This window comes from Maniola jurtina, chromosome 10 (genome assembly GCF_905333055.1).
Source record: "Maniola jurtina chromosome 10, ilManJurt1.1, whole genome shotgun sequence".
NCBI classification, from domain to species: Eukaryota; Metazoa; Arthropoda; class Insecta; order Lepidoptera; family Nymphalidae; genus Maniola; species Maniola jurtina.
The window spans coordinates 8,480,172-8,495,719 of NC_060038.1; the positions used below are offsets into that span (position 1 = coordinate 8,480,172).

At 35.0% G+C, this 15,548-nt stretch overlaps 1 protein-coding gene across 1 annotated transcript in view; it reads left to right on the forward strand.

The window, feature by feature from the left end:
• The window catches only part of LOC123868885 (lachesin-like), a 56,255-nt gene extending 41,583 nt beyond the window's left edge, over positions 1-14,672 (forward strand). Inside the window, exons 2-10 of the mRNA XM_045911545.1 lie at positions 3,503-3,606; positions 6,711-6,918; positions 7,655-7,810; positions 8,915-9,043; positions 10,938-11,075; positions 11,465-11,614; positions 11,995-12,063; positions 12,646-12,729; positions 12,941-14,672. Coding sequence (XP_045767501.1) covers positions 3,503-3,606; positions 6,711-6,918; positions 7,655-7,810; positions 8,915-9,043; positions 10,938-11,075; positions 11,465-11,614; positions 11,995-12,063; positions 12,646-12,729; positions 12,941-13,029 — 1,127 coding nt within the window. The 3' untranslated portion in view covers positions 13,030-14,672. The remainder of the gene's footprint in view (positions 1-3,502; positions 3,607-6,710; positions 6,919-7,654; positions 7,811-8,914; positions 9,044-10,937; positions 11,076-11,464; positions 11,615-11,994; positions 12,064-12,645; positions 12,730-12,940) is intronic.
• The last annotated feature ends 876 nt before the right edge of the window (positions 14,673-15,548 follow it).

The window sequence follows — 15,548 nt, forward strand, 5'->3', positions numbered from 1 at the left end:
CGTCCGTCGCGGGCGTCCGCGTGGGTCGTCCGCGTCGCACTGAAAAGGCCCTTAGAGTTGTATAAGAGACAATAGCCAAAGAAATATAAACAAAACAGTGTTGTTACTTACTTACTACAAAAATTTGTATTTCTTTAAACTCCAAGTTTCAATTCGATAACGAAATAACAGTCTCCTTTTTTTAAACGTCTATAATAATTCTAGCACAAATAAAAATAGCAGCGAACTTTGTACAGAGCCTTTGATCGGCTTTTACTTTCCGAGTTTCAAATAGAACAAATAGCGGCAAACGCAAACACTAGACTTCAGAATATATTATCACTAAAGCTGGCGGCACACGGAACAATCCGGAAAATAGGAAAAATATCATACAGATACGAAATATGTATCATAAAATCGCTATTCAAAAAGATTTTCTAGCTGCATTACAAATTCAAACTCAAAATTCAAAATATTTTTATTCAACTAAACTTTTACAAGTGCTTTTGAATCGTCAAAATAATCTGCCACTGGTTCGGAATGCCGTTCCTACCGAGAAGAACCAGCAAAAAACTCGGCGGTTGCTCTTTTCAAGTATTCAATTTACAATAAAATGCCATACTTGTACTATACAAGCAATTGCAGCCCCATGTATTGCTGGAACGAGTCAAATCCAAGCTTTTTTGTCATTTATATAATCTTCGATTGTATAATAAGCTTTTTTCAGGAGCATACTTTTAATAGATTTTTTGAACTTATGTAAAGGCAAGTCTAAAATTGACTGTGGAATTTTATTATAAAATATTAAACTCATTCCCACAAATGACTTTCCCACTTTCCTGAGTCGGAGCGTAGGATTTGCGAGCCTATTACGGTTTCTAGTTTGCCTGTCGTGGAAATCACTGATTTTTTCGTAACTAAGAATGTTTTGTCATACAAAAATTTACAGTAGGTATACGGTCTGGGTTTCCCAAAAAGCAGTGCCACCACATAACGGCTGCAATGTAGCGTCTAGTAACGTTGTCTTTAGAAATAAGTGCGTGGTTTCCTAGAGAACGTATACCATATATTCATACCATAACGTCATATAGCGGTGAGGTCATTTCCATGACAGGCGTCTCGTTATGGTGCTAAAGTTTCGCATGTGTCATCAATAGTGATGCAAAATGAATCTCAACTGGAAAAGCCAGTTAAAACCTACGGAAATAGTTACACTAACACAAGTTATAAAAAAATCATATTTAAAAAGTCAAGAAAACGGCCATCCAGCTTCGATAAGGGTGATCAGGGGGCACGGTAGTGCCCCCGCCAAGACGAGCCAAACGGCGGCCGGGGCGCTACGTACCTTTTTCTCGAAGTGTTTCGCCGTATTTTCGACTCGTCATAACTTCGGTCTGGATGACGCTAGAAAGCTGAAATTTTCAGTATAAGGTGTCCTCAGCAAATTTACCAAATATACTAAGTATCAAATATCTAGCTTTTATGGTTACAGATATATTGATACCAAAAATACGCCGTTTTCGTCCCTCACTGATGATCATCAAAACCTATAAGGTACTTCCCGAAGTCCTAGAAGACTGAAATTTGGTATGTAGACTAGAAATTGCATACAAACTACAGGAAAATTAAGAAATTGGAAATTCCCCCCCTCTACGCCTCTTATGGGTAAAGCAAATCTGTAAATTCTGTCGCTAGAATGCTGATATTTTCAGGATAAGATGTCTGTGGCAGATTTATTAAACGCATTGAGTATCAATTGTCTAGCTTTTATAGTTTCAGATTTATTGACAGTCAAAACTTCTAGTCTGTAATTCTAGGGTACTTCCCGAAGTCCTAGAAGACTGAAATTTGGTATGTAGACTAGAAATTGCATACAAACTACAGGAAAATTAAGAAATTGGAAATTTCCCCCCCTCTACGCCTCTTATGGGAAAAGCAAATCTGTAAATTCTGTCGCTAGAATGCTGATATTTTCAGGATAAGATGTCCTTGGCAGATTTATTAAACGCACTGAGTATCAATTGTCTAGCTTTTATAGTTTCAGATTTATTGACAGTCAAAACTTCTAGTCTGTAATTCTAGGGTACTTCCCAAAGTCCTAGAAGACTGAAATTAGGTATGTGGACTAGAAATTGCATACAAACTACAGAAAAATTAAGAAATTGGAAATTTCCCCCCTCTACGCCTCTGTATGGGGGAAGCAAATCTATAAATTCTGTCGCTAGAATGCTGATATTTTCAGGATAAGATGTTCTTGGCATATTTATTAAACGCACTGAATATCAATTGTCTAGCTTTTATAGTTTCAGATTTATCGACATTCAAAACCTCTAGTCAAAAATTCTAGGCTACTTTCTGAAGTCCTAGAAGACAGAAATTTGGCATTAAGTAGGAATTTCAAGAATTATGAACAACAGATAAATTAAGAAATCGGGTCACCTTTCATCTCCTTGTATATGAGATGCATATCTGTAAAATCTGTTGCTCGAATACTAAAGTTTTCAGGATAAGATGTCCGTGGCAAATTTATCAAACGTACCAACTATCTGTGTTTCCTGAAGTCCTAAAAGACTGAAATTTGGACAAACATAGTTACATACGAGTACATTGCAAGTTTAATAAAAGCTTTAAAAAAAAGAGGTAACGATAGAGAGTGGGCCATGAAAATGATGAACCTACAAGAAATAAAACAAAAAAAAAATCTAAGGCACCTGTCAAAAAGAAATGAAATCCCACCAAAAACATTTCATGTAAAATGTTGCCAAGACTCACAAGTTCATAATGTTTTCACTGTTAAAAAGTTATGAGATCTCTAGTAGAGCCAAGCCCCTAGCTGAGCTTAGATTTGTGCTGGCCATGGGAGCTATCCCAAGTCCAAAGTATATAGCTTTTAAATGCTCTTGACTATATCACATTTATAACAATAAATAACAAATAACTCTACTTACAAGCTCTGATTCTACAAACCCTAAATCTTGGTTAAAAAAGTACGGCTTGGCCGTTTAATGTTCGTAAAACTATAAAATGACAACATATTTTAAGGCTTAGCAAGAAACAGGTAAAATTATATTGCTATAATCCGCCAACAGGTCTTAAATGTCCTTTCAGATAAAAAAATCCACGAACTGTAAACGGCCAAGCCGTACTTTTTTACCCAAGATTTAGGGTTTGTAGAATTATGTCTTTATAGCACAGGTAAAGGAATAAATCCGAAAACCGTGAATTTGTGGTTATATCATTAAAAAAAAATGTTTTCAATTTTCATAATAAGATAACTATACTAAGTGGGGTATCATATAAAAGGGCTTTACTTGTCTATTCTAAAACAGAATTTTATTTATTTTTATGCATGATAGTTTTTGATTTATCGTGCAAAATGTCGGAAAAATTACCCGAGTACAGAACCCTCGGTGCGCGAGTCTGACTCGCACTTGGGCGTTTTTTTTAGTTTTTTTTTAAACTATATTTATTTGTTACTCTTAAATAAAACAATAGAATATTAAAACTAATTTATTGGTTACAGAATCCCTGTTTCCCCGGTTTGTGGAGCCAGTCCCAAACGTTACAGTAACGGTAGGGCGGGACGCGCTCTTGGCGTGCGTCGTCGAGGATCTGAGAGGATACAAGGTATTATAAACTAATTTCATTGTAAACATTAATTGAGTGATAATGAGTTTGTTTAGAATATTGCGGAGCCGTTAGCAATTTAATTAATACCTAATGCTTAAATCAAAACTTGAATCTCGTTTATATACTAGGTAAATTTTATTGTTGTTATTATTATTAAATTAAACGCTTTGTTTGGTTAGTATTTGGTAACAATGGAGTATTTAAGCTTCTTCCGGATTGTTTGTGCAATTTTTTATAGTAAATTTCAAAAGGGCTTAAAACGCATTTTGGATCAGACATTGTGATTTGTGACTTTGAAAGCAAATCTTTTGGACTAAGTACTACAGCATGTAATACTGTGTTATGAACTAGAGATAACAATAGCGTAGTTTTCGATATTATAATCCATACAAACATTATAAATGCGAAAGTGTATCTGTCTGTCTTTCACGGATCATCCTTTTAACCGATATTCACGACATTTGGCTTAGAGATAGGCATACCTACAGTTTATTCCACAAAATTGAAGAATTCCTACAGGAATATTAAAGAACTGAAATCATTTAGACAAATTTGTAGCCATCATCTAGGTCATTGATGCATCCCGGAGACTGACTTGGATACTTTTCTATCCCGGAAAACTAAGAGTTTTCACCAGATTCTCAAGAACGTAAATCGACGCAAATGACGTTGAGGGCATAAATTCTATACGACGCCATTTGTGCGGCTCGAAGTTTTAACAAGCCAACTTAATATCACTTTGCACAGAATGCACGATTCGCCAGTTATTAATCATGCAGGACGGCTAGTTAGCGAAATTGGAGTGGCATGTAGAGTGGGCACTCGGATTAAAAGCGGGAGGAGGTAAATACAGAACTGAGTTTAGAAGACGATTTAATATTCTTTGACGAGTAAATAAGTCCACGCTCGCGCGGCGTTGTGGGGCTGTGGCATGGAACAAAGACATTATTGAATTACCTCATTGTGTATCCTGAATTCCGAATAATAGTGCGGAGAATAAATTGAGTTTTTGCTGGACTGTATTCAAAATAAATATCATAAATGGTATTTTTTGCACTCTTCAAAAAATAAAGTCTACAAATACGCGGACACTAAATTCTTCACGTGAATTCTGCCCTAATTTCACTATTACAACAAAAGTTTTTTTTTTTTTTGTCAACTTAGTCTGCGTCTGAGGTAATCTTATTTCTAAAACTTTAACAATACGTGCTCTACATTTTTATTTGAACTACGGTACTTTTTTATGCAATGACAAGTTAGAAATAGAGGTATGGCAGTTTAATTAAACTCATATCCCTAATCATTTCATACGTGGCATCGCACTGGTACGCTTAACCAGTTGGCGGTATAACTAGCCAAGTCAGAAACGTCCACTATACAGGACCTTACAAACCTAGAAAATAGACAATAATTTAACAATAAGTTACTTTCAAATACCACAACTTAAAAAAATACATCATACAGTCGATCGACGGAGACGTCTAGACAGAGCAGTCGTGTGGGGGTTACTAGGACAAAATGAGAGAGGGATTATTCATTATACCGACCAGCAGAAGTCGGCAGAATAAATTTTATTATTTTGCTTAGCAGTGAATCAATGTATATTCCGAAGAAAATGCATAAAAAATATATATAATATAAGTAGATAAGAATTTTAATTTAATAAATAAAAAAACTTTCAAACCAAAAATGAAACTGGCCACCAAGAATTTTTGATTTCTGAAATGATATTGATTTTTGAATGATTTGTATTTGTTGACCAATCAATTGTGTAGATACATATAGACTATTCTTTAGGTATACAGTTGCTACGATCGCACACCCGGCTCATATGAGTATCGTCTTACTGTATATATTTACGCTGTGGTACTAGAGACAGTGTAGGTAAATATTTTTTTAACCGTTTACGCTTTACGTTCGCTCGTGCTATGAGAAAAATTCATAAAAATAAGATAACGATGCTAATACGCATAACGTTGTAATAAACGTAAACAAAGCCGCAAATGAAAATATTATTAAAAGCTTCTGGGGGAAATTGTAGAAATTTTTGAAGAAAATTCTTAAGTAGGTATTTACCGGTTTTTATAATAAGAAAAATATTGTTATGTTCCTACCTACTAAATAGTTATGTAATACTAAATTATATTCAAAGTCTGATTTTCCCCATTTTCATTGAAAATAAAACAATGTTTTAGTCGTGTCACAGTCTTTACCATAGTTTTATTTACTTACCTATTAAATTCCTCAAAAGCCGTCAACGTATTGGTGGTTCCTCTAGTGCTGCAAATGTTCATGGGCAGTGCTAATCACTAACATCGTGACCCGCATGCTCTTTTACTTGCTTTTATATTTAAAAAAAAACGGCCAAGTGCGAGTCAGACTCGCGCACTGATGGTTACGTACTCGGGTATTCTTTCCAACATTTTGCACGATAAATCAAAAATTATTATGCATAAAAATAAATAAAAATCTGTTTTAGAATGACAGGTAAAGCCCTTTCATATGATACCCCACTTGGTATAGTTATCTTGCTTTGAAAATTGAAACATATTTCAATTGTTTTTTAAAAGATGTGACCAAAATTCGCGGTTTTCAGATTTATTCCTGTACTTGTGTTATAAGACCTACCTACCGAATTTCATGATTCTAGGTCAACGGGAAGTACTCTATACTTTTCTTGACAGACAGACAGACAGACAGACAGACAGACAACAAAGTGATCCTGTAAGGGTTCCCTTTTTTCCTTTTGAGGTACAGAACCCTAAAAATAGTCATAATTTGAGAAATGTAGATAAATGTACTTCGTTACTGCGAAGTAGTTATTTGTGTAACATGTACATTGTACATATTCCATTTTCTATTAGTAGGTATTCCTTTTATTTTTTTATGATGATGCCCGCGACTTCGCTTCGTCCGCGTGGAGTTCAGTTTTAAAATTCTGCGGGAATTCTCTGATATTCCGGGATACAATGTTGCCTATGTGAGCTATATCCATACCAAATTTCAACCTATTTCAGTTCAGTTATTCATCCTAACATCCAAACTTGTACTATTAGTAAGATTAAAAGTAAAGTGAGCTTAAAGTTTTATTTTTTGCACAGGTTGCATGGGTGCGAGTGGATACTCAAACAATCCTCAGCATTCACCACAACATAATAACTCAGAACCCGCGCATTAGTCTCTCGTACAACGACCACCGCTCGTGGTACCTGCACATCAAGAATGTACAAGAGGTGGACCGAGGATGGTACATGTGTCAAGTCAACACCGACCCCATGCGCTCCAGGAAAGGCTATCTTCAAGTTGTAGGTTAGTAACAATTTACTTCATACTGCGTAACTTTAATTTTTTTTGTACAACTTAGTAGGTACCAGTTGTTAGGTTTTTAACAGTATAAAGTTCAAAATGAAAACCTTACTATTCCTCTTAATAAACACAAAAATATATTAAAACAAACACAGTCTACTAAAATCATAACCCGTTCTTTTGGCTTTGCCTGTCAGGAAAAAAATATGAAATCCTAGGTAGTGTAGGCAAATGTAAGCGAAAGTTATGGTGCGATTATCTACAATCTACTACTTTATTGCTGTCGTCTAAAATACTTACAAATATAGGTAAAAATTGTCGACCTTAATATTATTTTAACACGCAAAGACACACTGAAGGCCAAAATAATATTTTATCATAAAATAGATAGCTGCGGAAACCAGTCTGATTTTTTATTGCGGCTAAGTTTCGAAATTTCTTTTTATATCCAGATAGATCTTCTTAGAATACTTTAACACTTTTAGCCTTTGCGCCAAAGGGTATTTTCTCTTTATAGTGTTTATAGTATTTAAATTTTAGTAATTTATTTTAGACTCAGTCTCGGCAGTATTTTTTTGATCAAATTTATTTATAGGATGTTTTATAGCAGGATGGTAACTAGCCACGGCGGAAGCCTCCCACCAGAGAAACATGAATTTTATCTTATATTTTATGTGCCATGGATAACTAATATTATGTTTAATATTAGTATCTAGTTGACAATAATTTCATATTTTAGTGCCACCTTCTATCATCGACAACATGACCTCAACGGATATGGTAGTCCGTGAAGGCACCAACGTCACTATGGTTTGTCGTGCATCTGGCTACCCTGAACCTTACGTCATGTGGAGACGAGAAGACGGCCAGGAGTTCAACTGTAACAGCGAATGGGGTAAACAAAATAAGATAACTACCTAGGATTTAAGCTTTATTGTAACATTTTCAATAAAAAAAAAAAACAAAGATTAAATTTAACATAATATTGTGAGTCAATTAAACATAAATACAGCAATCATTTTCTTCTTCTTTCGTACTGGGTTTCTCTTTCGCATTTAGTCGTTGTTGTACGTGAGGTTACTGGTGCAGCTCTCCGCCCGGTCCACTCCAAACAGTCGAGTTCTCACCAGAATCCAAGCAGGCCACCTAGGTTGGTGAAGACTTCAGAAGGTGTTGCTGGGGAGAAAATATAGGATCCTCGTTGGCCTATATACCACTGCATTTACGTCTTCTAGTGTCTCGTCTCTGTCCAAGCATGCTCTGTATATAGGACTGTCGGTGATACCTGGAACGGAGAGGTGTTTGTTTAAAGAATAGTGGCCTGTTATCATGCCCAAACTGTCTTAAATTTCCCTCTGCTTAGTTCTATTAGCTTCTTAGTAAAGTATTGGTTGGCGCTGGGTGTAGTCTCATATTTTGTTTATCTACAATCTGTAGAATCTGAAGTGTTTGCGCATAATTCGACAACAACACGCATATTATAATAGCATCTATGTCACGTGATAGCAAAGAACCAGCGAAAAATTATTTAAAATTTTGTTTGTATAATACAAAGCACTTATACGAAAATAATAATTATGTTGACAACATTTGAAAAGGCAAAACATATGGGAAAGGAAAATACCGATAAAATACAAGCTCAAAAATCACGTACAGAGAGAACAACTTGAAAACATCGAGAATAACCATGAATTTTCGATGAAATAAACGGAATACCTTTGATCGTTGGAAATTATTCGAATTCTTGAAAGAAACGAGTTTGCCTTGCGAGCACCGAATGTCTGCAGCCAATGGTTTGGGTCATCGAGCGACCTTCTCTCAAAATGCCAACTTGAACCAATTGTTTTGAACAATACAACCAAATTGTGCAATCTTCGCATAGCCTAAATATTTACAAGACTGATTTGGGAAACGGGATCTTTCTAGCGTATAATCATTATTTGAGCTAACAAACTACTTCGTCAACGAAGAAAAACCTTAAAGGAACTTTGTTTTTCAGTCAACGTAGTGGACGGCGAAAACTTAACAATATCTAAAGTATCACGTCTTCACATGGGAGCGTATCTATGTATTGCATCCAATGGCGTCCCACCATCGATCAGCAAACGAGTCGTCCTTATGGTACAATGTAAGTTTGAAATTCATAAATAGAAAAAATTCAATAGTTATAGTTCCTTTTGATTTATTTATATTCATTCATTCATTAAAGTACAGTGGCAGTTAATTATTCCATTACAATTACTACAAACAGGAAACTATTAAATTATTATTTATAATTTAATTTTGCTCGTAAAAAATTGTAAATAAATAATTTTATTGTTGTTTTAAAAACGTTGATTGTAATAAAATTACATAACCATCTATTACAAAATTAACGGTATACTACATTTCAATTCGCTGACCAATGACATCCCCAGATATCGAAGTAATAAAATAGTTATCACAACCACTGTCAAAATAGTGGCATGCTACCCTAAATTAAAATGACATGCGAAAGATAATTAAGGCAAATGGAATACAGTGCTGAATTTAGCCGAATTTACACCGCATACGTAGGCAGGTATAATATGTCAATTGTTTTCGCTATCTCACGTTACTTTGTGAACTAACGTACTCAATGTCAATTAAAGTTCCAAATTGGATGTAACACGTGCATAAATTAGTCTACGGCTTGTGAAAATAGAATATCTGCCTGAGTTGTTATTATTCCTGGTATGTCAGTCTCAGTGCACAGTGAGTGTAAAGCCATTTACATTTTCATCGTGACTAACATTATGATAAATCAATTACGTTTCTTGGGCGAGCAATTTATCAACAGAATACTTTTGTAAATTATCATTATGTTGGAGACCTTGTGGTTGTAGCCCTCCGTAACCTTTGTGTCGAAAAATATAGGACCCAACGCTCGGGTCACTTTAGAAAATTTTTGGAATCATAAACTTGAATTGTAGTTTTATAAGAAGGACAAAATATTAGTTAAGTTAATAGAAATGAGAAAAATTGTGTTTTCAACGCCTACCATATTTTTATTAAGTAGTACCATATTACACAAATATCCGCCGAGAAATTTTTCCCGCCCTATTAACTCAACCTGAAATTCTTCCTACTGCATCGTAAGTACGTGCCCATTTTCACATCGTTTTCGTTCGTCGGTAGTCAGCGTTCAGAAAAATTATTTTTCTTGGAACGGGAGTCGTTAACGAGTATTTACGAGGACAGAGCGCGTCTACCTGACGGAGGCTTCCACTAGAGCGGCCATAATTGCGCCCAATTAGAGCATTATGCTGACGTGAATACGGCCCGGACGCGATAATGGCTACAGGCTATCTGTTCCCGTATCGTTCCCGCTCCGTCGCCTCCGCCTCCCGAAAGGCAATGAGACGATTTCCTTACCCCTAATTCACATTCCGTATCTCGGCACATTCGCTCTGCATTTCTTATAAGACACGTAAAATGTTCACGTAATTTACGCTCGATTAACCAATGAGATTTTCTTATGAATTCGCCTCCAAATTTCATTACAACGGCCGTGATGAAATGCGCACAGTAATATGGCCATTTGTATGGCCCTGATTATAAATGGAGATAAACATTATTTACATTAATGGTTTATGTTCAAGGTTCTTCTCGGGGAAAATACGAGGAACTTATAGCTTAATTTATTAGCATTACCAAATGGATTTATTTTTAAGTACGCTAAAAGTTGGCACAACTATGTACCTACTTATAGTTTATTTTCCTAATTAGAGACAGGTAGTTAGGTAGGTACACTCAATAAGAAGTGCTGTCTGTTAGTCGACTTTATCATGTGAACCGAGGTAGAGAGTTGAAATTTTAACAGAATGTGTATTTCTGTTGCCGCTATAACAACAAATAGTGAAAAATTCAAAATAGCCGCTATTAATTCTTGTACGATAGTACGGAAGTCTTCGTGTGCGAATCCGATTCGCACTTTATTGTTTTTTAACTCATAATAGCATTGGTAACTGCCAGATAATGTCTTTTTAAATGTTTGTATGCAGTTCCGCCAATGCTATCGATCCCGAATCAGTTGGAGGCTGCATATGTAGGGCAGGACGTAACGCTGGAGTGTCACACGGAAGCCTACCCCTCCTCCATCAACTACTGGACTACGGACCGCGGCGATATGATTATATCCGGTTAGTAATAAACCGGCTAACCCTCCCCTCCCTGCCAGACACCCTTAAAATTTAAAACTATAAGGGTGTGTGGCAGGGGGGTTGCCACGACTCTAAGTGTCTGGCAATGAATGACGTGATTTCTTATACCATTCCAGAGAAAATATTTAAAAAATATACTTTATATTTTGATGTAAGATTTTTTTAAACCTTTATCACCTGTTACCTCCAAAAGCCACCAAAGTTGCTAATCATTCCTCCCTGTTCTGGGGACAATGTGCAGAGAAACTATCAGCTGTTATGAAATAACGAAGGCCTGGCACGCGCTGACTCTCTCTACTATAATTTGCGAATATAAATTGAAGAGCTCCATGTTATAATTTATTTTAAACGAGCTGTAATGTTTGCAGGAAACAAGTACACTACAGCGTTAAATGACGATGGTTATAGCCGGAAAATGAAGCTCACTATACGCAAAGTGTCGTCTAGAGATTTCTCCTCTTACCGCTGTGTGGCGAAGAATTCTCTTGGAGAGACAGATGGCCTCATACGACTAGATGGTAAAGAACATTTTTCTTTTTTTTCGTTGCTGAATAGGCTTGATCATGTCTTTATCTAACGTAAACTTCTAATAACGTACTCTGTATAATCTAAAGTTATCGAGTCTTGGCCTGAATTTGAACACATACTATTACGTTTAAAATAACTCCGATCAAGAGTGAATAGGCATCTTCTAGCCAAGCACGTTACATCATAGGCTACAATCACTTGTCAGCAGGTCTGTGTAGCCAAGTGATAGTCTATTTAAAAAAAGCACTAAAACCATTTCTATTTACGATTATAATTTGAAAGAAATCGTTAAAGACTGCTTTTTACATAGTAAAATATCACAGAATAGTGAACTTGATTACTACGCAATATATTCTTTTGGTTTGTTTAGAAATACCAGCGCCTTCCACAACGAGCACGACTGTTAATTATGTCCCGACATTTCCTCAGAGGAAAAAAGGTAACTATCTTAATGAAGCATTTATCCGTCACAGCATAAAATAATAAAATAAATATTAGCTCGACAAGACAGAAATAAGAAAAATATTCTCTTGAATAAGTAATTTCAAATCAGGTTGAGGGTTCAATAAAACCCTTTCGGGATCAGATTTGAAATTAATTTTTCATGTTTATCCCAGTTCCCCTTTCTACAACTGCTTATTGGAAAATTTGTAAATTCAATATAGCCACGTAAACCACGATCAGAAGGGCAATAGCAGTCAAACTTCTGTTGCCCCACGTGCTGTTTATACATTCATCGTCGACCTGTACCCGATCGAGAAAGGTCTTCGGTGAATTCTGTATTTATTGCCTTCCCCACCGTAGCCCAATGCTTCCGTACAATTGGGTCGTTAGTAATATTATTGTGGGAAAAACGATTTTGTTTGCTCTTTGACTTCCAATGTACGTTTTTATTGTTACAGATTTCGGGTTTCCTCTACATTCTTTACGATTGTGTTCATACTGAAAAGCCTCTTTTGTTCCAAATTGTTATAACGGGATGTTACCGTGTTCTTATTGTTTTATGTAATTTTCTTTTAAGGTAAACAAAAGAATCGTTGGAGGGATAGTTCTGCGGAAAACAGAGTTATTGGAGATTATGAAGTTGAAGAATGGAAAGATTTAGGTATGTTTAAATTTCTAAATGTAAACAAAGTGCAGTGTTATTTGGAAAATGGAGAAAATTGAATAAGATGCCGTTATCAAATACTTTTTTGAAAAAGATTATCACCTAAAGTGTTTCATGATGGCATAGATACGTACTTAGGTCGTTTAAGCCATAATATAAAAGCTTTGTATTTTGTATAGTAATAAGGATCTTGTTTTATTTGTTGCAGATTATGAATCTACCCAGTCGTCGAGCTCGTCGACTATTCGTCGTTTCATTCACCCATCATATCTACTGGCAATGGCGCTTATTAGTTGACATGCAGTTAAAAGCTTCATCGGAGTTTTGTAGTGCCAATTGACTATTGAAATGAACTAAAAAATATAATTAAATCAGACAGTGGAAGTTAAAATAGCAGTTGTTACAGTGTAAAAAAGTTGAAAATAGATGATTGTGTAGTATAGTAAGTCAACGAATATTTTAACAACCTTCTCCTTTTTGTTTTTATGATTTGAGCTATAATAGATTACATAAATAGTGTAAGTAATGTATAGATGAACCATTTGACACTATTATATTGTTCCTGATAAGCTGTTCAGTTTTTTCGCAAAAGTTAGTATGACCACTCGATTAAAGTTCAATGCGAATCAATTTAAAGCGACCAAACTTATTTAAATTGTAAGCTAACGTTGGCAAACTTGCGTTAGCGTATAGGTCGATAGTTTGGCCAACATTCTAGGCCCAACGTGTAGAAGCAGCATTACCTAACATCAAATATAACTTTTCTCGTATCCCAGTTCGCAACCGAGTATTTCGGTAAAGTAAAAGCTAACTTGTACACCTATGTGCAATGTGTAACTTTGAATACAAGTCAAATGGAATTTCCTAGGCGATTATAACTTGAAACGATTTTCAACGAAGCAAATTTTGGCACTTCTCTATAACTTAGGAGTTATTTTATGTTTTTCGTTAATTAGTACTTACGCTTTGAGAATTGAATGTCTCAATTACTTATTTAAATTTTTTTTTAAAAGTCTCGTAGAGGTAGTGATCGTGATTCATGATTTGAATCAATCCCAAATATATCAGCCTAGTTCTTAACCAACACCAAATTATTTCCTATTCCTAAAAATACAAATAGAATTTTATCGTAGAATTGTTATTTATGTTGTAGGCTTTATTTAAATGATTGTCTAGGTTTTTAAGATGTAAAAAACTGTGTTGTAATTTTTAGAATCTATCAAAGTTAGAGGTAAATTTATTGGTATCTTTATAAAAGACTGATAGACTTACGATAATAATTGTGCCATATCTGAATTAATATCGAATCTTTGCGACCTATGTAATATCAAATGTAAATATTATAAGTTAATATTTAAAATATTGCTAACCGTAAACTAACCGTACCTGTATCTACCCTCCCATTTATAGCAGAAAAAATCCAGTGTTTTTGTAACAAACTATCATCAATACATTTATTTTTATTTTTTTAATGTTACGTCTCTTATCCAAACCCAGATTTATATTATGAACATTTTCTAAATGCATTTAGGTAAATATTCCGAAATCAATTTATTTTCCTCGTAGTAAAGCATTTGTTAATTTTTTGCACTACCGTAGGTACTGTGTATTTTATTTTGCTAAACCAGCTTAAGCTTAGCATACTTAGTATAAATATTAAACGTTTCTGTGTATAGAGATGTACCTACCTAGGACCTGAATAAATACGTATCCACAAAACAAATATCATCCGTGATATTCCATGAATCTCATGCATATAGTTTAAATAGATAGGTTCGCTCTACATTTATATCTATGCATTATTGTTTACGTTCTACAAATAAAGAATACCTAAATATTGCAATTCTATATTATGATGGTAATAGGTATTCTGTAAGATAACTTACAAAGAAGATTTTCGTAAGATCTTTTTTTCACGATAGGTTTTGGAACTAGTTACCTAGTCCTATCATTACTGATAATAATCATCATCATCATCATCAACCAGTAGATGTCAACTGCTGGACAGAGGCCTCTTGAAGGGACTTCATACACCATGGTTATGTGACACCTTAAGAGAGGTCTCTCCGTCACTCGCTCCATACAAACGTAGTTCCAATTTCATTTGAATATTAAGCAACCAAAGTCCATGAAATATTTTTTTTTTTTTTAAAAGAATATTAGCCATGTTAAATGACTAATATTCCCCTTTCCTCTCCAACTAAGCGTCAGGCTTGTGCTAGGAGTAGGTACGACAATAGTGCAACGGGCGGGGTTTGAACCGTCGACCTTTCGGTTTTCAGTCCACTCCTTTACCGGTTGAGCTATTGAGGCTCTAATATGGTAGACATATTCTAGAAATTAATATCTATGTCTGTGGTTTTCCAGATTTTTGTTAAAATATTCGGTTTCAAGTTAAGTTACGCAGTTTTCAGGTTAAGTTACGCAGTTTTAAAAATTCACATACAAATCTTTGAGCCCCTGTAATTTTAAAACTACATATTTTTAGGAAAATCTAAAACACCACAGGCACAGATATTAGTTTCTAGAATATGTTTGCAAAATTTCATGGACTTTGGTTGCTTAATATTCAAATGAAATTGGAACTACGATTGTATGGAGTAAGTGACCCTGTTAATCCAGTAATGTAAATAATTTAGTTGTCTATCTTCTGCGTTAAGAACGAACGGCATGCTTTGTCATTTTAATTTTTAGTCTAAATAATGATTTAAATATTGTGCATGAGTACAGTCGAGACAGTCTCATAAATTATAATGGTAATAAATTACTAAAATTTCTGAACGAAATACCTGAAATATTATTCCTGACGTAATTTT